At 30.2% G+C, this 23,678-nt stretch overlaps 1 protein-coding gene across 1 annotated transcript in view; it reads right to left on the bottom strand.

Moving 5' to 3' along the window:
* The window catches only part of LOC111640746 (vacuolar protein sorting-associated protein 13A-like), a 188,095-nt gene that overhangs the window by 147,761 nt on the left and 16,656 nt on the right, over positions 1-23,678 (bottom strand). The window contains exons 7-12 of the mRNA XM_023386792.1: positions 18,726-18,796; positions 16,775-16,853; positions 16,593-16,680; positions 14,635-14,752; positions 14,385-14,547; positions 6,899-7,025 (exon numbers count right to left, since the gene is read on the bottom strand). Coding sequence (XP_023242560.1) covers positions 6,899-7,025; positions 14,385-14,547; positions 14,635-14,752; positions 16,593-16,680; positions 16,775-16,853; positions 18,726-18,796 — 646 coding nt within the window. The remainder of the gene's footprint in view (positions 1-6,898; positions 7,026-14,384; positions 14,548-14,634; positions 14,753-16,592; positions 16,681-16,774; positions 16,854-18,725; positions 18,797-23,678) is intronic.

Here is a 23,678-nt window from a genome sequence, read left to right as displayed (position 1 = left end):
ATTACAACAACCTATGTGTTAACATTATATAAATGTGAGAGATCAGATGAGATGGAAATTTTAATTAACCACAACAAAATATATCAAATTAATTAAAAATCACACTTAAATTTCTCATATTATATAAAGAAAAATTTTCCCAACACTTAATAAAAAATGGAAGGATGTGATCGCATCTTTACCTGGATTTACTTCCTTTCCAAAGATGACACATCTTCTGAATGTATGTGTCACCAGGAACTTTCACCCAAAATTCATCTATTAGTCAAAAACCTTAACATTGCCTAAAAAGGGCATCAAAATCAAGGCGAACATCAAAGCCGACAATAGGAGTTCACCAACCTCCTTTTCTTGTAAGTGCTCCATCGCCAATCCCTTCAACCGCTGTTTGCTATAGATGTCTTAGCAACGAACATTTGACAGTGAACTGTAACATCAAGGAGACTAACTAGCTGAAACCTCTCCATCCTGTCATCAGGACATTTTTCGACCTCATGACATCGATCAAGCCGATCAAGGTATTTAACATCATGCGTAAAAATGTAAGCTCTCTCTCTCTGGTTAGGAACCCATTAACTTAGTATTAGAACTAATCAATTATGTTACACTATATCAGCCCTATCCAGTCCAGTATGTTATGCTATGTAAGCTATGTTACACTACTAGAACGCTCTATTATCCTAAGTATACATGCAAATAGTTTACATAAATAAACAAGTATTATTTCTTTATAATTAAGTTGTAGTGTGCACTTCTTTCCGCACGTTGTCTCTCAGATGTTCAACCTCTTGAATCCGACCGCTCACACACGCAACTGCTCTCGCATGAAATGAACGACTCACCATCACTGATCCTGACATGGGCATCACCAATCCAGTGCCGACCCTCTGGTCACAGTGATGTCAGAAGTGGAATTTGATTTATAAGTTAAATTGATGCCAAGCATAGTTCTATAGGATGGAGGCAAGAGGAGAGATAAATCCTCCAGAATGCTTGCAAGAAGAGACAACTGGAAGTGCACTCATGGCAGGCGTCATTCCTTTAATACCCACCTTTTCGGGGACTTGACAGGGCTTAGAGAAACTGCTTTTTTCGAATCATTGGATGAAATAGCTAAATTAACCAATTGGGCAAAAGGCGCAGTGTTTAGGAGTCACCAAATTAAAGCAAACTGGAATAGCTAGAGATTTCACGTGGAAAGATGTGCAAATGAAAGTAGTAGACAAATACAATGAGTTTAAGAAACTTATGATCCAGCGGTTTGAGAAAGAATCGTATTCTTTGAGGCTACAGAAATTTTATGCTTGTGTCCAAGCTCAAGATGAGGACGTACAAACTTACACAGTTAGACTGCAAATGCTAGCAGCTGAAACAATTATCGAACAAACTAGCAATGACACCCGTGAGGCAGAAATCATCAAAAGATGTCAACAAAAGGAAAGGGAAAAATGGTTGTGAATACAATTTTTAAATGGCCTAAATGAAAAAATAAGGTGACAAGTGATGTCGAGGGAGCCTGATACATTTGATAAGGCAGTATGAACAGCAATAATTAAGGAAACTATAGATCAATTGACGGGGAAATCCCGAGCGATAATAAGAACAGTTAATAATTCTGGCGACAAACGACAGGAACCTAACCCTGATAACCAATTAGAAAAACCACTAGCAAAGATTCAAGAGAAACTAAAAGAACTAAAGACTCAGAAGAATAGCCAAAACAAGACTAGGCATAAGGTCTCACCATTTTGGCATTCTCCAGAATACCTGGATTGTAGAAGACAATATTTTCCCAGAGGAGGAAGACTAAGCAGCGACTCTTTATACTATAACGAACCACCAGATGGTAGAGCGACCAGGATAGGGATGCCCAAGAATCCAGATATGCTCCCCAATCTGGAAGAAGAAATGTCCCAGGCAGACCAAGAGGGAATTTGCAAACCCAAACAACTCTGACTCAGCCTAAGAGACCAACATATAGACAAATCAATAAAGTAAGCTGGCGAAGATTTAGAAAGGGCTACAAAGGAAAGCTACAATTTTCCTCACCATTCACAAGTAGCTTACTCACCTCCCTGAAAGAGAATAATCATTTCTGATGTACAGTTTTAACAGATGTGCACAGAGTGGGGGAAGAAATAAACTTAAGATTTTGAGATTGGAACGGAATTCAAACTATAAATTCTGATCTGGAGCCAAGTTTATGTTGTAGAATCAACGGATATCTAGCTTGATTAACAATAGATACTGGCTCCAAAGTGACACTTTTGTCATGATTGCTGGCACAGAGGGTGGCCAGAATAGAATTAATAAGGAGAGAAAGGAAGGTGCTGTTCCAAAGTGTTACGGGTCTTATTAGAACTTACGGAGCAATGGAGTTCCACTTTATAATAGGACCACTAAAGTTTGCTTATTCTTGGTACAAGGTGGACGATCAGATTACACAACCATTTGACGGCTTGTTAGATCAGGATATAATTAAAGCGCACAGGTATTTTTTTCTTTTAATAATATGCTTATCGAAAGAAAAAATAATACTCCCAGAGGAGAGGAAATTGACTTCTGGAAAGACCCTGGATCAAGAGGAGCAATAAAAAGCGTTCAGACGGAAAGGAAACGGAATTTCAGAGGCACATATGCAAGGGCTAGAGCTAATCCAGTCTCTAATTATATATCCATCACCCAAAACAACCCACACGTGATCCTCAAGAGCAGACTCGAAAGATAGTATTATTAACTGATTGCAATCTTCCTCCTAGATTGGAAATAATCACAATGGCAAGGATAGCCAGAATAAAACAAAAGGGGGGGATAGGAATTATAGAGTCAGGAACATTTAACCAAGAAGGGATCATAAGAGCAGATGTCTTAGTAGAAACCAAGAGGAGAGGACCAGTGCCTGTCCGAATAACAAATATTCAAAGCAGCCTAGAAAATTAGTTAAAGCTAAGGAAATTTTTGGGGCTGTGGAAGACCAAATCCTCCCAAACACAAGTCTGAATCCTATCAGCCCACAACCTACTCCAAATCTAACTAAAAGCAAATTCAGTCAGTTATTCAATTGGTCTCACATTGGGAAGGATAAAAAGCAACCATTATTAAACTTACTATATAAATACAAACACATATTTGCTACAAACAATTATGATTTGGAATATTGTCAGGTAGTGGAACACAAAATAAACACTAGGGATGCCTCACCCATATATTAACCTCCATATCAGATACCGTATGCTCAGAGAGAGCAAATGAATGAAATTATTGACGAGCTATAGAGCATGAAGTGATAAAACATTCAGAGTCACCAGAGAAAGCAACAAGAACACAGGAGATTGTTACCTCAGCCCCACTTTTAAAATCACCAGATTTCTCTAAACCATTTATTTTAGCTACGGACGCATCTAACAAAGCTATAGGAGCAATCTTATCCCAGGAAGATGAAAGAGTAGAAATGCCCATTGCTTATGCTAGTAGAATGTTATAAAAACCTGAAAAAACTATAGCACTACAGAAAAAAAATGTTTAGCAGTGTTATGGGCCACCAAATACTTCAAACTCTATTTATACAGGAGAAAATTTACCATAATTACAGACCATTGACTATTAAGATGGCTTATGAGCAATAAGGACTCTTCCACAAATTCGCGAATTGCTCGATGGGTCATATTCCTACAGGAATTCGACTTTGAAGTAAAACACAAAGAAAATGTGTCACCTTTGGAAAGGAAGTAAATCTGGGGAAAGATGCACTCACATCCTTCCATTTTTTATTAAATGTTTGGAAAATTTTTCTTTATATAATGTGAGAAATTTAAGCATTTTTTAATTAATTTAATATATTTTGTTGTGGTTAATTAAAATTTCCATCTCCTCCGGACTCTCACATAAATGTTAAATTTATATTTACCAATATTTAATTTAATTTTTGTAGTTATATATCATTATGTTTGTGTTCCAATTTAAAAAAATAATAATATTTTAAAAAGTTATTTTGTGTATTCCAATTTGGAATATCATCAATTTAAAGATCTGAAGCATACCTTGAGTAAGGTAAAAAACATTTGTCAAAAAATTTTTTACATTAAAAATTTGGTTACTGGACTTAAAACACACTTTAAGATAATCTTTAATCACAAAATTTCAGTGAAATCTTACAAGCTTATTCTTAACTATTCATTAGAATAGGCTCACTAGGCTCACTTGTTATTGATCAATAACAAGTATTCACAAACAAAGATCAATAGTTAAGAGTTAGAAATTAACCAATTACCATTCATTTTAATTTTAGTATGTGAGCAATTATTGGCTAACTTGTAACTCTCTTGTTCTTTGGTTGAATATGAACATGAAATGACCTCATTAAGTGTTCATTAGTAAAGTAATTGAAGTATGTAATGTTTAATATCAAAAACATAATTATGAATTAATTGGTAAATAGATGTTTTGTAGTGTTTTAGTGCACTTGGAAAAATTGGTTGGCATTTTGTATGGATCAAGAATAAGTTAGATGTTTTCCTTAAGAAATACTGGAAAAACTTCCTGGTATCCAAATTTCCAATATTTGACTTGTTTTCAGGAACAAATTACATTTGATTAATGGGGGATGATTTTATATAAAAATAAATACTCAAACAAATTATAAAACAAAAAAAAAACATTTAATGTATTGTATTGTTTTTCTTTTTATGGCTGCAATGAACATGTTAGAGATCAAACTTCAATGAAAATTAAACATTTCATTAATAATTTCAAAAATTAATTGAAAATGCAATTATAAATTCTGGTTAATGTTACCCTAGGTATCGAAGATGGTGTCGGTTGGCAATTTGGCCAGTGCTTCCAGTCAGTCGCCATTTTGTTTGTGTGCGCAAACAAGATGGCAAACTTGGCAGTGGCAGCAGTGCCGCAAAAAACAAAAAAAAAAAAAAAAATCAAATTACAAAATAAAATAATAATTAAAAAATTACTTACTTTAATGTTACACTAGTTATCGAAGATGGCGACAGAGGTGGTCACCGATTATTTTAAATCTGGCATTATTACTAAAAATAAAAATTGTCAGACGATAAAAATGTACTTACATTCGATTTAAATGCTTCTCTCTTTTTTTCCTACCACCCCACTTTGTGCTTTTAAGTTTACAGCCTTTTTCGTACTTGCGCTTACAGATAACTATCTTGTCTAGTTTGACTGTTTTTCTTGGACCTCCAATTTTAAACGATAGAATATTGTGCAAAGCTACTAGCATCACAAATTGAACATGATTCAACCAGTTGACGGCGACCTTATTAGAAATTCTGGCAGCATTAGCTGATGTGGTAGTTGAGCATTCCAATGCTAGATAATGCCATATAAACGACAATATGCTACTCCAAGAAATTTTACTGAATTTACCTTTAAAAGTTCCTTCAAATGCCGAACTGTTGTTCCAGCATTTTTGACATCTCATTGCACAAGATTTTCTATTGTCATGATGAACTACTTTGCAAGGTTTCGAACATTTTGAGCATATGTCAGCAACATGCTGTAATCCTAGTTTTACTGCAAATTTGAACCCTTTATCAATTCTGGGATTCAAACCCAGAATCGATAAAGAATGACAGACATTCGAGAAGATGGAAAAGGTCACGGGAGGTGCATCCCAGCCAAAACTCTCCAGAGTTAATATCCAAATTACTCATTTGTGGAAGAAATTATTAAACAGAATATCCGACAAAATAAGTATAAATTAAACGTTTAAAAATGTATTAATTTATAATTAAATTAATCGAAAACTAAACAAAATAACAAATTTTTACAACAAACCAACCGTTGTCATGCAAATCTAACTTTTGCACTCCCCTCATTGATTAATTTGCATATCACACCATGTTAAAATGCAGCGCCCTCTATTGCAAACATCACTCGGTAAACCAATACGAGATTACCAGAAGTGATGCCATCTTCGATACCTTAGGTCAGACATAAAAAAACTGACACACAAACTGGAAATATATACTAAAACAACCACTTCACACCTAAGCGATAATTCAGCAAACGAACAATAAAAAAGATTTAATGTTCAAACGTTTACGGCCGTCTTTCAGAGGCCCTCGTCAGGAAAAATTGCATAGAACAAAAAACAGCTCTATCTCTAACAGTTTTTGAACATAGCTGTGTTCTACTTTTTAACATTTAAACAATGTTGAATACAAAGATCATTACATATTACAACATATAATTAAAATATTTATAAATAAAGTTATAAATAAATACAATAATAATATATATGGTATTAATATATAAAATAATATATCTGGTGGTAATAATATATTCAATGTTAACAGTTAGCCTGATGTTCGTTTGCTGGAATTATCACTTAGGTGTGAAGTGGTTGTTTGATACCTACGGTAACATTAACCTAAATTCTTAACATTTAACTTATAACTATTATAATTTCCAATGACTTGATAAAAAATTTTCTCAAGGAAATTTCAAATGACAAAAAAAAAAAAAAAAAAAAANTTTAAATAAAAATAAGTAAAATTAGATATATGTACCTATTTATAAATATAGATTCTAATTTGCTTTTAGTAATATACATATAAATTAAAAAAATAGAAATAATTAAATTTTATTTATACAAATAAAAATAATTTTCAAAATATATTTTATCATTAGAATTAATAATAAAAATAGGTTGTTATTATTTCTTAAAGAAAGTTAGAATAATAATATACTATAAATCTCATAGCATTTCTTCATTAATACAATTCAATAATTATTACTTATAAAACATTATTATTAAATTATATTTCTTTTATATATTATCTTTCTTAGATTTGTTAGAAAATACATTTTAATATAATTTAATCTACATTCATGCAACAAAAATAATATTTTAAATAATAAATATTACCAATTACTGAATTTTCTGTTGAAGATCTAGAATCTTTGACAATTTTAGATGATGCATCTGATGTTATTAAAGATTTTATCTTTTTTAATTCACATACTTTTAATTCTAATTTGCACTGTTGATTATCCTAAAAAAAAAAAGGAAATATTCATTAACTAATTATTTCTATTAGATAATTATTAGTTTTTTAATATATTCTTATATTCAATTTTATATCTCATGCAATAATTATTAAAAAATAAAACTGTAAATTACACATAGCAATCTTATAGGTATCTTATATAGAAAATTTTAGTTAATAAAATGTACTGTATCATATACAGTAGGTGATCAGTTAACGAATAAATCGGATAACGAACACTTTCATGAAAGATTTTTATGGTCGGACAATGAACACATGTTCGGATAACGAACACTTCACTGAACAAACACAAGAAGTGACGTAAAATAACGAATACCAATTGGTCTTCCTTTGTCTTCAGGCAACAATTCAAAACTTTTTGGAGTACGGGAGACAGGTGTGTTGATGACAGAACCCAGATGGAAGAAACTTTCTTACTCATTGTAAAGCAAACATGATGTGATGATAAACGGCAGGGGGGAATGTCAACAGAGAGAGAGAGAGCTTTGTCGAGATGCTTGCAAACAAGTGTCATGTTGAAACAATCGAGAAAATGGGGGGGTTTAATGACTAAAAGGACATCTGTTAGGCCTGAACACATTAGGGGTAAATGGCCACAAGAACATCTGGTGGACTGTTTAGGTTCAATGATGCCAGAGAAAAGGGCCATAATGGAGTAAAATACGAACGCAGACTTTAAAAGCTCCGTTATCACCTCTCCGACCTTTTCCTGACCCGGATCGGTCTTAGGTTTTGCCTAGAGACAAAAGAATGACTAATTGGGGTAAGGGAGAGGGTAAATGGGACCAATCAAAAGGGTGATATTCGGGAAAAATCCTATAAAACCCCCCGAATCTCAAGGACAACTAGTCGGTTCTCCTCCAGACAAGTGTTTCCGCCAGTGGCCCAAGATCTCCGTCCATCTGCATTATGACCCATCAGAGTCACCTCCTGTGTAATGAACACTCTTTTGTCAAGCCTGGGACACGCAACGTTGGACACCAGTCTTCACCCGTCCACCGACATCGGGAGCTCCCCAGAAAAAGATCTAGATTGAATTTTCTGTGTCATTATTATGTAAGTTAATTTTATGACAAAAAATAAACGGGTTTTGTAAGACACTTGTCATCTTTGTCTCCTGCCGCCACCACCCACATACGATTCGCCCCTAGGTTTTCCTGATGCGCAATTAACTTATTGCCCCTAAAAGTCGGCAACCTTACATAAATATTTGTGTTTCTCATGATTCACTTTGATGATATTCATAAGCAAGATGTTTAAAGTGTTTAATATATTCATGCTTTATTCATTAAAATTATTTTCATTAAAGTTTAACTATTTAATAAAGAATTGGAGATCTAAAGTGTCTACAAAAATACATGATCTACATTGTTCTGGCAACATGACACTTCATGTAATTAGTGCTTTTTTAAATATTTATTTTAAGTTTGAGGTTAGTAAGTTATTATTTTCTTTGCTTTTAACAAATGATTATCATGTCCAGTAGATGTTCAAAAAGATGTCATTGTCATCTTTTTTCTATATTTTTCTATATTGTTGGCCTGAAAGAACTGTAAAGGATTTTAGACAAGCCATTAACAAAACTTATTATTTTCTTTGCTTTTATCAAATGATTATCATGTCCAGTAGATGTTCAAAAAGATGTCATTGTCATCTTTTTTCTATATTTTTCTATATTGTTGGCCTGAAAGAACTGTAAAGATTTTAGACAAGCCATTAACAAAACTTATTATTTTCTTTGCTTTTAACAAATGATTATCATGTCCAGTAGATGTTCAAAAAGATGTCATTGTCATCTTTTTTCTATATTGTTGGCCTGAAAGAACTGTAAAGGATTTTAGACAAGCCATTAACAAAACTAATAAGGATAACTTTTTTAAAATTACATTAAGTCCAGCCAATAATAATCTTTATGAAAATAACAATTATATATCATCACTGTCATCATTGCTATGGCAATAGACTATATGTCATTAAAAAATTTTTCAGGGACACAAAAATCGTAATTAAAGAAAACATTTTAATGCAACTTTGATCCAACTTTTGGTTTATAGCTTTTACCTTGTTTCCTTTTCAGATGACACTAAGGAAAATTAGAACAAATTGCACATTTAATAACTGCCACTTGCACCAAGATTCTTGCATTACATGATTCCCTTCACTTCACATACACTCTCTTGTCATGAGACTGTATTCATTGTTTCTATTAGTCATTAACTTAAAGTGTTTTGTAGGATGCTAAGATTGCTATTTATGATGCTTTTAAATGTATAATCAGAAATGTGAAATTTCATAAATGAAAAACACACACCTAATGTCAAAAACCATATAATCATTGAAAACACTATCTTTCAGCATTATAATACTTTAATATTAACAAAAAACAGCTATACTAGTACTTTTGACATTACAGGAAATCCTCATTAGTTCACAATTCATCGGATGAAATATTCGCAACTTCAAATAATTAAATTTTGAATTATCCAACATTTACATATTTCTGTACAATATGGCAAATGCCAGGTAATTGACATAATTTATTAAGCAAACAGAATATAGCTACTTATACAAAATACTATTTTCATTAATTAATAATTAATAATAATAATATAAATAGACTGCAGATAAACAGCATGTGTCCAGTGAGAACCTCACAGGTCACCAGATAGGTTTTATAAAAAGTAAAGCAGAATTCCTCAAAATTAGCCCAAATTATTTTTAAAGTGGCCCAAAAAGTAGTAAGTCACCCAAAAGTAGTAGCCTAGAGTCCTACAAATATCTCAATCTGCTACTTGTGTCCAATCTTGCAATCCTCAAACCCAGCCATATTTTATGAAGTAAGAGAAAAAGGAGTAGTCTATATGCAAGATGAGACCTGAAAATGTGTTACTGTAAAGGCAAAGTCAAATTGACCAGATTAGAATTGTTCTTGATCTATTGTTCTCTTATAGCATGAAGACACTTTGATATAAACGAATGAGTTAACATACACATATCACAGTTTTGACAGATTTTCACTTCAAATTACAAAGTAGCCCTATTTTGAATTAATTGAATTCCTTAACATATAAATTTCTATATCCCCAGCCAGGACAAACATACAGTTACAAACTAATGGGATTTTACTATCCAAGATCAAATTAACAAGGATTTTCTGTATATTAATGTCTTCTTCAAGCAATATAAAATATATTTAGAATATAGATATGGACGGCAAAGCCATCTTCAATATATCTCAAAAACTGGGTTTGTATAAATATATCACTCATAAAACCAACACCAGCACACAACAAGAAAAAAGGAAAAATTTACGAACATTTTCATCTATGTGAAATATACATCCTCAGGTATATACGATATCGAACAAACAGCTATCAAAAATAGAATGTTTTTTAAAAGTTTGAACTGATTACGTGATTTGAATACATTATGTTAAAATTTATACGTTCAGAATAAAATTTCAAAATATGTATATTATTTAAACAATAAACAAATAAATAAACAATTAATTTCACATTAATTACTATGAACTAAATATTCTCCGTAGTTTAAATTTTCGTTAATGGGAGTTTATGTCGGCAGAATCTAGTTCAAAAATGGCATGTTATGCTGTGGATAGCCTGTTTCCTAGAAGTTAATAGCGACTCCCTGTTTAATTGCACAATAGATCTCAAGTGCCTCGAGATATTTGAGTTGTGCTTTATCCAACACTCTGTGAACCAATTTCGTATTACGTACTTCAACCCAGACTTCCTCACTACCCGCATACGTCGCTAATGCCATGGTTGTCTGCTTTTTTCTTACGGAATATTCATGTTCCTTCATCCTCATAGAGAGACCTCTTGCAGTTGCTCCAATGTATATTAATGAGCAGTTAACTTGGTCATTGTAAAGAGGTACTGCGTAAACTCCTGGAGAGTATGAGTCATGTATATGGTTTTTATCATTTCTGATGAGACAGAAGATTGTTGGAGAGCGTCGATATGCTATGTGCACTTTAGTGGTCCTGGCTATTTCTCTATATACGTTAGAAAGTGTTTTGTTGTATGTAATAAATTTCATTTGTTCTTCTTGTAGAATAGTTCTGCTTCCCTTATTTGTATATTGTTTTATAAGATGTTTGACCAAAGAGGATGGGTATCCATGCTGTGTTGCTAGAGCCTTGATCCAAGATAGTTCGTTTTTCTTTTGCTTCAAACAATGTGTGTGGGCCCTTTTTACCAGAGATCGAAAAGCAGAGATGTGTAACAATAAGGGTCATGTGAATGGTTAGGTATAGAGGTGTATATGACTCCTTACAGAAAACACAGATGAGCAGATGATCATGCTTCATATTGATGTTGATATTAAAAATGTACCATGTACAACTCTCTTGTTCAACTTTTAACGACAGGCCATAAGGGTTATCGCTGAAAATCCTAAGTTGGGAACAGAACTATTCAACAAGAAGAACAAATGAAATTTATTACATACAACAAAACACTTTCTAATATATATAGAGAAATAGCCAGGACCACTAAAGTGCACATAGCATATCGACGCTCTCCAACAATCTTCTCTCTCATCAGAAATGATAAAAACCATATACATGACTCATACTCTCCAGGGGTTTATGCTGTACCTCTTTACAACGACCAAGTTAACTGCTCATTAATATACATTGGAGCAACTGCAAGAGGTCTCTCTATGAGGATGAAGGAACATCAATATTCCGTAAGAAAAAAGCAGACAACCATGGCATTAGCGACGTATGCGGGTAGTGAGGAAGTTTGGGTTGAAGTATGTAATATGAAATTGGTTCACAGAGTGTTGGATAAAGCACAACTCAAATATCTCGAGGCACTTGAGATCTATTGTGCAATTAAACAGGGAGTTGCTATTAACTTCTAGGAAACAGACTATCCACAGCATAACATGCCATTTTTGAACTAGATTCTGCCGACATAAACTCCCATTAACGAAAATTTAAACTACGGAGAATATTTAGTTCATAGTAATTAATGTGAAATTAATTGTTTATTTATTTGTTTATTGTTTAAATAATATACATATTTTGAAATTTTATCCTGAACGTATAAATTTTAACATAATGTATTCAAATCATGTAATCAGTTCATCAAATCACTTTTAAAAAACATTCTATTTTTGATAGCTGTTTGTTCGATATCGTATATACCTGAGGATGTCTATTTCACATAGATGAAAATGTTCGTAAATTTTTCCTTTTTTCTTGTTGTGTGCTGGTGTTGGTTTTATGAGTGATATATTTATAGATATGATTTATTATGGCATAAATGATATGTCTTTCAGCATTAAGATTCTTTTATTGGTAACAAAATTAGCAAATACTTTCAGCATTGCATTAATGTAGTAATTTTCAATTATTGTTCTTTTGGCTTCTTTTGAAATTAATTTATTTAATAGCAGTTTAATACCTCTCGCAGCACACTAGTATGCTGTGAAAAAATCATAGATGTGCCATGAAAATTTTTGAAGGTTATTAAATAAATTAATTTTAAAAGAAGCCCAAAGAATAATAATTGTACATGTCAAAATTAAAACCTCTTTAAACTGATTACACAAGTTTTTCATTGTTATAATAAATAGACAGACATAATGTAGTAAAAAATATATATTCATAAGTAAAATTATATGTGCATAACACTGGGTTATTCATTTAAAATGAAATTTTCTTTAAATCAAAAATGTATCTATAATTGTCCATATTTAATTCAAATTATTTTAACTTAGAAATAGCAGAACATTGGGCAGGTTTCTAAAGACAATTATCATGCCACTTGCAAATTAAGTGGCATGATAATTGTCAAATTAATGCAAATTAAGACTTAATATTAATTGCTTTTCTTATGTAAATGAAAATTCTTAATTTCAATAACTTTTATTGTAACATGCTGCTATTTTAAGAAACAACAATACTGTTTTATTTAATTCACAAAAAAAATACAGACAAAAAGAATTAGGTTAAATGGCAAGTAATATGGTAATAGAATGTTTACAAATGCAAGTTTAAATCACATAATTTTTTCCATGTAAATTTGTGGTTTGGAAATTTAATTGTAGGTTCAATTGTGACATGAGATTAAAAAAATTTGAAAAACAATGTATTAATGTCTTATTAAGACAATATAGAACATATTTATATCTATACTGTCTGAATAAGACATTAATACAATGTTGAAAGTACAAGTATAGCTGTTTTTAACATGCTCCACTATAGTGGAGAGTACTTATGCTAGGATTTTTGTGTGTCATTCGGAGGTGGATCTATCAGATGTGCACACACATGCGCAATGACTTCACTTTTGTTACCTAAGTGTTATGTTCCGTTCAATCCATTTATTGCATATGTCCATGTGCATACACAACAACTACTTGATTCCAAGAATTTATAAAATTTATTTTAAACAAAATTAATATTTGACTCACTTTTGTGGAGCATGCTATTAGATGGGCTTGATCAAGCTTGTTCACTAATATAAAGTACTATAATGCCAAAAGACAGTGTTTTTAATGATTAAATGTGAAATTCTTGACATATGACCTATTGTTATAACAGTGACAATATAATAATACAAAATAATACATCTACCAGAAATATTGTTTTTAAGAAGTTTCTTAATATACATTAAATTTTTTCTTCAATAAAATATTGTACTTAATAGTTATTTCATTTAGTTTTATAAACACTTTACTAAACATTTACTATTGACAAACAAATTTACAAATATTTTTATACGATGTTCAACATTTTAAAAACTCAAAACATTCAAGTTAAATCTCAATAAAAATACATTATAAATGTAAGCTATTATTTGATGGAAACTAAGAATGCTCTTCTCAGTAATTCTTAATGTTATATTTTAAATTTTGTTTTAAGAATTTTATCATTTGCTGAAAATGAACTCTTAGTTCAAACAGATTTAAATTAAATATATTAATTTTTTTTATTTTGCTGATATTTTCTACAAATGAAGCATTTAATTTATAGTTTACTGTAGATTTGTTTTTTATGGATTTATTACAATTTAATTTATTAAAAATTAATTTTAAAAATTGTTCTGTTTATAATATTAATCCTAAAAATAAACTAGATACAGTTAAATTTACATTTATATTTAGATAAAAGAATTATAGTTTGTATCTTAACTTTTAAGTTAACAATATCCATTATTACTGTGTACTTAAAAAATAAATATTTATTAAACTAAAATAGTTTTTATAAAATAAAAATTAAATTAAATGTAATCAATTAATATACAAGTATATATAAGTAAATGAGGAATTGCAAAATTATTGGCATCTAATTAATTAATAAATACTTACTATATTTGTATCTGTGATTGTATCAACAACATCAAATGAACACAATGAACCTATTTGTTGTAATTTTATAATTGGTAGATTAGAAGCAAATTCCATTAAGAGTTGTATCCTTCTATCAGATAAATTTAATTTAAAACTTGGAAGAGAAACATTAAGTTTTTGCCTATAAATAAATTTATGAATTAATAAACAAATTTTCACTACAAAAACATTTTTTATTTACAAATTCATAACAATAATATGTATTTACCTAGGTAATTGCTTATACTCTGCTTTAATACTATTGGAGAAGAGTGTTTGAATTCTTGCTTTAGGTAATAAATGAATATCAGATTCAGGTAACTGCTTAGCATTTCTCCATTCATCACCTATATTCATATTATATAGACTTTAACAAATTCTTCAAAAACTAATTTAGATAGTGATAAACTAATGAAACCTTACTGTTACATTAAATGAATAACATTATTTAAACAACAGTATTTAAACATCTAATTCTAGATGAAATAGTATCATTTATTTGAAAAAATTCCTTAATTCATAATCAGTAAAAGTGTCAATGAGTGACATTTCTAAACATGCTTTCCATTAAATGTCAATAGAGTTGTTCAAGAATATTCCACTGCTTATTTAACAAAGTCTCTGATAGAGTTGCCACAAAGAAAGATCTTGCTGAGCTAGATTGGATGCACCATTTCAACTTGTTCTAAAAGTATTTGATTGTGTTTAAATCAGAATTCAATTGCAAACCTTTGAGACAGGCTGGTTTGGTGCATCCAATCTTGCTCAGTAAGATACTTCCTCTATGACAAGTCTAGAAAGGGCTTTTCTAGAGAAATGGAGGAATATTCCAGAATAAAACTATTGATATTTAGTGGAAAGCATAATTCAAAGGCTACTGCAGTAATTAAGTCCAGAGATAGGTCTTTGTAGTCATCATAAATATTACTTCTACTTCTTAAATTTTTGTTAATTTGTATCAGTGAAATTTGCATATACACTGATTCCCATGAACATCAAATTCTTGAACTTTGAGTTATTTTCATGTTAAATTTATAATTTGTTCTAACAAGACTTTAGGTCAACAGTAGCCAAACTGTGACCAGAAAGGGTCTTCTAGACCCTTATTCTGGCTCCCAAATACTTATACAATTTATTTTTATAAACTTGGTGCATACTACTTACACATATATATTTTTGTAAGTTTTCTGACTATTATGATCTCTGTGTATATTACACTATGTAATTGTAATTTTCAACTAAACCTCAAACAAACAACTAAAAGCATAGGGTACATTCATAAAGTCAAAGAAGTTAAATGATTGTTTACCTAGTCAGTCAATCATAAAGTATCAGTAAAGCAAGAGTGATATTTACAATAGAACAGTGATAGCTATATAATATGTAGTTAAATTACTATAAATAGACGATACAGCTCTCCAATAGACATTCCAATAGAGGATATGGCTCTCATTCATTTCCAATAGGCAATGTATTACTATCAAGATAAGGTTTGGCCACCTGTTTTATATATTACTTCTGTTTAAGAAAACTTTTCAGAAAAATGAATGATTTTATTAGATAAATATACTGTACATGGTCTATAGCAAAAGCCATTTTATTTGAGTCAAAAGAAAAAAAAACACACAAAACAGTAACATAACTTATGACAGACACCATATGAATGAATGCGTGTAATAATCTTCTAACATTGAACCTGCTCAAACATTCAGTTTCTGCAGGTGCTAATTCCAGTTTACAGTGTTCCATACTCTCCAATAATTTCCTGAAAGGTTGAAACCTTTCATGAAAGTTGAAAGTTTGGTGCATAAATTTCTGATCATGAATGATTGAATTTCCAAACATTAACATCGACAAACATCAAGGGTTTAGTATATATTAGTTTAGATTGTGAGGCTAATAATCAACAATATCATTGCCAAATTAAACAACTGTAGTAATAATTTATGACTAATTTTTTGTAAAATGAAAATATATTTCTGAATAAAATTACTTTGTTTTTAAATAAATTTTATTGTTTTATATTGTTGATGTGCACATTCTAAAGCACAGCTTGATTGATTTAAGTAAACAGGCTTCATTATATGAATTTTAATGTATTTTATACTTTCCTTCAGTATTAATCAAATTAAGTCAGCAGTTTTAAATAAAACTTTATCATCTTCTAATAAAATAGTTGAAACTTACCTGAATCAGCAAACAATATTTGAAAATCAGAAAGAACTATATTAAATCGATCATACAATCTTTCTTCAATTTCCATCTTTGTTGCTTCCTTAATCAACATAAATTCATATTATAATTTTAAATAAATATGTTATATTATTATGCTAATATAAATCTTTTATAATATATTCTACTCTATTTACCTCAAGTATAGTTGATTCAGGTTGAATATCACTGTTTATTATTAATCGGCCCATATCAAGAACAAGTATTGTACCGGCTCTGAAATTTCATTAGTAATATTTAACTTAATTTTCATTATGCATGAGGGTTAATCAAAAATGTCTGAGACAGACTTTATTGTAGGAAACCAAAAGCAATTATAGGTCACTGGAACTTATCTCCTTCAAAGTATGACCCTCCAGAAACAATTCTAGATATTCTTTCACTTTTTCATGAATATTTTGATAATTTGTTTGGCAATGGCCTATTGTTGTGTCATGCTCAGTTTTATCTTGTGATGTCTGATATTTTTTCTCCTTCGGGTCTTTTGAGCCTGGAAAAGAAGTCACAGGGAGCCAAAAGGTAGGGAACTACAGGGATTATATGCTTGGCCAAAAATTCTGAAACACTCATGGATGCATGGCAAGGCACACTGTCATGATGCAGAAATTAGTTACAAGAAGACCATTTCTAAAAGTATTTCCAATAACCTGGATTTCTAACACACTGCAGATCAGTTCTGATGATCAACATCTCATTGATTCATCCCTGTGTGGGGGTCATTATCAGTTGAAGTCTAGACAATTTTGATACATGAATACTATTCAAACATTTTGGCTGATGAGCAGTTTCTGAATGTTTGTTGAACTATTTTGTACATGTCAGTGATCATTTTGTCAATTTTCCAGAAAACTTTTGATGCAAACAGCAAACACATTGGCTTGCTCAATTCATCCATTTCACAACATGACAGAGAAAGCATGTGTGCACTGTTGTTCAACTCATTGACAATTGAGTCATGCTGCCTTCCACTATTCTGGCACTTGGTATCAAGAGATATAGTCAAATATCCACCATGGATTCTACAATACTATTATTAGTGTTTTTCTATGAAAAAAATTCTGTCCCAGACATTTTTGATCAGCCCTCATAATTTATTACTATATACCAGTACTGGTATATACAAATATTATATATATTCTGTTGAGATATTAGATTTTTTATTACAAAACGTTCTTATGTGCAGTAAATTAATAATATAGGCATTCTTAGAGTTTTATATTCTTCAAAAATGTATGGTTTGGAGTAAAAATTAGTAATTAAATTTAGTAATAAATAATATTTAATAATAATAGAAAAATCTATCAAATTTGCCAGTTATTTCACAGTAGTCAAATTTGATTTTTAAGTATAATTCTTTATGTTGTGTTCAAAACCGAGCTCAAAACAAATATAATAATTTAATATTAGAACGTTAGAATTAATAAATGGCTATGTTAACTAGGCACATCATGAAAATGTTTGGTAGACTAGCTTTACTGAGATTTCTGATAAAACAATTGAATAAATAAAAGGAACATTTTTTGCATCATTTCAATCTTAAATAAGTTCAAATTATTATCAACTCCAAAGAAATCTAAATCCAGTTACAAAAACAAATTTATTAACTTAACTAATGTTTTTGTCTTTGGAGTTGATTATACTTTACTAGCTGTTATCCGCAACTTTGCCCACGGTAGTTTTGCAAGCAAACCCCATTTATATTCAGTATTTCAACAATCATAGTAATCGTTATATAACACCTACCGCTGAAAATCAAACTAATTATTTTCAATTTGATCAATCGTTCTATAATCGAACCAATATGCAGTAACAAATTCGAATTTAAAACGGTTCGAACATTTGGTTAAAAAATGATGAATCAGTGAGTGAGTCAGTCAGTCAGGACAAGCAATTTTATATATATAGATGAATCCAGTTTTTGCAGTGATTAATGTTCAAATTATTATTCAAAGTTGAATGATATTCAATTTAATTAATTTAAGTTTGAAGTAAATGATATTTATATTGTAAATTATATTGTAGTAAATTTATTATTAGTTGTTAATTAAATTTAAATTGATAAATATTAACATTCAAACATTAAATTACTTTTGAAGTGAGCCATGCTCTGGAATGACGAAATATGGAGACTTCAAGTCAATACTTAAATGGAATGCAGTCTGAAAAAAAAAAAAAACTTATAATAATAATAAATAATAATAATTATCATCAAACAGAGATGTTTATTTTGTTAAATTAAGAAACAATAACAGAGATATTAACACTTTTTATATTGACACTTTATTTATTTATTTTCAATTACAATAGGAAAAGTCTTGTGACATTAGATTTCCTCCCCTTCAGTACAAGTTAACTTCAATTAAAACACATAGTCTTAATATACTAGTCTTTCCCAAAATAAGAATAGAACTGAAGTTTGTTGTCGTACAAAGGAAAATAGTTTTGTGTTCTTTACAAAGTAAAATATAATATATGTAAAATTATATATTTGAAAATTATAAAATATGTTTAAAGTGTTATAATCTATTTGAAATATCTANATAATTTTTAGGGAAAAAAATATTGTAAAGCGAAAGGTAAAAGAACACTTCGCTATAATTATGCAAAACAATAATGTTAATTTAAATACCGGAATGTTAACAGCGGAATGCTGGGAATTTTTTGTTAACCATATAAGTGGCTCTTCAATGAGTTGACTGTTAGAACGTAGATTTTGTGCTGTAAGCCCCACTGAAGAGGCCATAGGCGAAATGCATTTGGGAAGCTTGTTAGTAATGATGTAAATAAAAGTTTTTTCTCTGCATATTATTTTCTTTTTTATACCTTTTTTAAACTCTTTTTTTAAAAATTTTATAGTCATTATTGGCTTTTTTTAAAAATTGAAGTTTTATATTATCCAAAAGTCAGAAAGGAAAGAAAAATATAACTTTTTCGTAATTTTACATTTTATGTAAGAAAACAAAAGCATAAAAAAATATTATTAAATTTTTCCATGTCTAATTTCAGATTTTGAAGTTAATAAAACAAATTAAAATGTAACATGCAATAAACGAAAATGATGTATACAAATTTCCGTGTATTTAATAAATAATAATAAAAATAAATAAATAAATAAAACAATAAAAATTAATAAAACAAATGACCATTGGAATTTTGACATATCATATGATTAACAAATTCATGTTTAACAAGAAATTATTATATCTATTACAAAAACATTAATATGTTTACTTTTTAAAGTATTATATTAATCCTTATTTCAAGATCATAAAAACAACCACACACAACACTGATATCATCAACAACATACTCAACAAACCAACAAGTGGTGTGATAAAATCATAAAATTTGAAACAAGCTAGTATAGTTATATAATAATTTGTTAAACAACTACTGTGTCAAAATAGCTGGCTATTAATCTTCCATTATCAATTTTATAACAGAGTATTGATTTGGTGTCTGGGAGATTCATTATTATTATGGGATCAAAAATTTAAAAATAATTTAAACAATTATTTGTTTGTAGAAATATTTCTTAAGAATTTTTATATAAAATCTTGTAAATGAAATCTCTAGAAAATTCATATTTGTTTTCAAAATTCAAAAGAATTAACTAAATATGTTAATTACATATACATCAACCAAACTTGATTATTAATGGTCAAATGAACTGCCAGATTATTAATTGGGCTATAACAAGGCTAATTTAATAGTTAGATGTAAAGCAGTTTGACTGTAAGTAAGTGGTTAAACTGCCATCTAATTATGGCAGTCTAACCACTCTGGAAAAAAAGATCAGCCCATTGTGGGACTCAAATCCTTAACTCCTGCTTAGCATGCAGATGCATTGCCAATTATGCTAACTGAACCCTCCCTGATCTTCACTATCAGAGTAATTAACTGAGATTACTCTTGTTGTAGCCAGTAATTACTAAACCAATTAATTAATTAATTAATTAGTTTAGTAATTTAATTGTTCTGGAAGCAATGATTGTAGGTCTGATTAGTGGAACTAACTGACAATGCATCTGCATGGTAAGCAGGGATTGATGATCTGAGTCCCACCCAGGCCAATCTTTTCTTCCAGAATGTTCTAATTTTAAATTAAAAATTAATTTATTTCTAATTATTAAATTTATCATTACACGACAAACTAATCATCTAAATACAGCTGGATTGTTTTATATGTAATCATTAAATTAGCCTTGTAATAGCCTGATTAATAATCTGGCAGTTTGATTGAAATTATATTCATTACATGAAAACAAATTTAATACTGATTTTCAATTTTTATTAGTTTTGCAAATATTATAAACACAATTAACATTTTTAGATATATAAAACTGTCACAATATATGCACATCTATATTTAGTCACAAGATTTGTGAGTGTATTTAAAAATATGCTTTCAATAAAACATTAAAATGTCACAACACTATCAAAATCTTGTCAAAAATCTTTAACTTCTAGTATTGTTAGCATATATAATTTTTGTCCTACTATTAAATTAGTAATAAAACAGAACAGAAATAATAAAAATAATTTTATAGTTAAAACATCTATTCTGTATATATCATAAAAAATTAAGACAATAATAATTTATGGTGGTATCTAATAAATTCTCATCAAATAAAAATATTGCATGAAGTTTGTTAATATGATTCACGTTAATATTAATTAAACATATTGTAAAGTACTTGTATATATCATTATAAAAAAAAATAATTTAGTAGAAAACTATCTGCCTTTCTGTAACAAGACATTATAGATTAAATCAAAGATTGTGTCATTTGTCAGATGTCATGTCAATAACTGAAGGTTAATTGAGTCAATATGTTGTGAAATAATCTTAATGGCTCTGAAATAAATGAAACTTTCTGTGGCTAAAACTATTCTATAGATAGCAATATATGATAAACAACATAGGTATTTGGTTTAAAGGAAATTTAAAATATTGTATATGTGTATGTATACGTAAATAACCACAAAAATTAACTTTTTTCCTCTTTTTCTCAAATATAAGGAAATGCAATACAATAATAAAGTAATTTGAAAGCTTTGATTTAAATCCTTTTTAAACTGCATAATTAGGTTGCAATTTGAAAAAATTGCACACCTATAAATTCCTACTGTCTATCCATCTGTCTTGTCTTTCCTTAATCTCAGGAATGGAGTTAGATAGATAAAGACAAAACAGATATGGAAACCTTAGGGGCAGGAGGCCCTGATTAACTATATATGAACTTTTGATGCAAACCGGAAGTCATGTTATTTCAGTTCAAAAATTTTCCCTGAAAGGTGTTAGATATATGATCGACACAATTTGATTGTTAAAGGAAAAGTATAGTGTACAGGGACAAGCCACTACTAATTTAACCTATTCAATGTTGAAATTCTTCTCTGTTGCCTGTGACGCAATGTTGAATTTTTGTCGATGTTATGCCTAACAATTTTTTTTTTTTAAATAATAATTGTGTTTACTGTGTCATTAAAAATTTTTTTATGTTGCACAAAGAAAATAAATATATTGAAAAATATAAAAACAAAAAAGTTATATTTTAAAAGTTCGTTTTAATATAAAAATTGTGATACATAGCGACATCTAGTATCAAAAACGTTCCAATGCAGACACAAAAATACTCGGGATCGCCCACACAGGTCAATGAGGTCAATACAAAAATTTTTAAATTAAAACTCCAAAACCTTTAAACGTCCAGTAGTAATCAATTTAATAATAAACAAACGTTTTCGACTGTACTCTCGGTCTTCATCAGACTTAAAATCCGTTAGATTCAAACCTGTGCAAACATAGAACAATGTTTATGAAATTTTTCGAAGTTAATTTTGAAAATTAACTTCGAAAAATGGAACCGCACAAACTGATTTTAAAGACTACAGTTATGCATGCGCATTGCCATGGCGATGGAATGGCATACGTAATACATACAATTATATAAATATATATAAATAAATACACCAAATGGGGATGTTGTCTTTAATTGGTGGAGTGGGCGTTGCCCGTTACCTCATAGCAGTATTTCCAAGCGTGGAATACATTGACCGCATCATTAGCGTTAATGCAATTGGTGTGTAACCCGGCTTTGTAAATTTCCAATGCCTCCAGATTTTGTAGGTGTTCCACTCAATGAGAAAGTTTGATCAGTTTGGCCTCATGTAGGTCAGCTCTTATGCCGGGATCAGTGGCATACGTTGATAGGGCGGTGGTGTGCCTTTTATTAACGATGTCGTATTTGTGTTCATGCAATCTTTTATTCAAAGAGCATTTTGTGGACCCAATGTAAACTAATTCCCTTTGAAACCTGTTGTCCCATAGAGGGACCATGTAAACCCCCGGTGCTTGCTTCTTATTGATTTTGTCTTTGCCACCGCAGAGTAGCCCATATACAGTGCTAGGCCTCTTGTATGCAATCCTAGTGTTAGTATGGGCGGCAATCTCCCTGTAAACTGAGTTGAGGTGATGATTGTACTCAACTACCGCATGAGACTGTGTGTTATTTACGTTGTGTATTGTAACAAAAATTTTTGGGAACAATGCAGAACAGGTTAAAGTGGAAAGCTTATATTTTAAATTAAATAAATTAAAAATATTAATAAAAATTGCAGCCCAGCATTGTGATGATGTCACAATAAGTAATTGCTCATTTATCTTTCAAAATTAGGCAAATATACATATACTAGTAGCCTGGGATGCCCCCTAGTGGGCGTTATTTACAAATTTCCATGAGGCACGGTTCCTTTGACTTTTTTGTTCCTATCAATATGCTGTACAGCTCTGTTAAAGTCCCAATGGTAAGATTTACCCTCCAAATGAAGAGGTGGTGACCCCCCAAACTGTAGCCCCTGTGCGAACAATAAAGTCAAAGGAACCATACCCTTACTCGCAACCCTTCGCAAGATATAAGCCCCTGAAATAATAAATTCCTATTACAAATATACTGAATTATTTATATTGTTATATTGACCAAATAATAATTTATGGGCCAAATGAATAATAATAATTTATATTGTTAATTTAAATAA

The sequence above is a fragment of the Centruroides sculpturatus genome, unplaced genomic scaffold (genome assembly GCF_000671375.1).
Source record: "Centruroides sculpturatus isolate CEXI.00-Female unplaced genomic scaffold, Cexi_2.0 scaffold1447, whole genome shotgun sequence".
Classification (NCBI taxonomy): domain Eukaryota; kingdom Metazoa; phylum Arthropoda; class Arachnida; order Scorpiones; family Buthidae; genus Centruroides; species Centruroides sculpturatus.
Note: the sequence above shows the minus strand (reverse complement) of the source record. Positions and strands in the feature narration are given on the sequence as shown.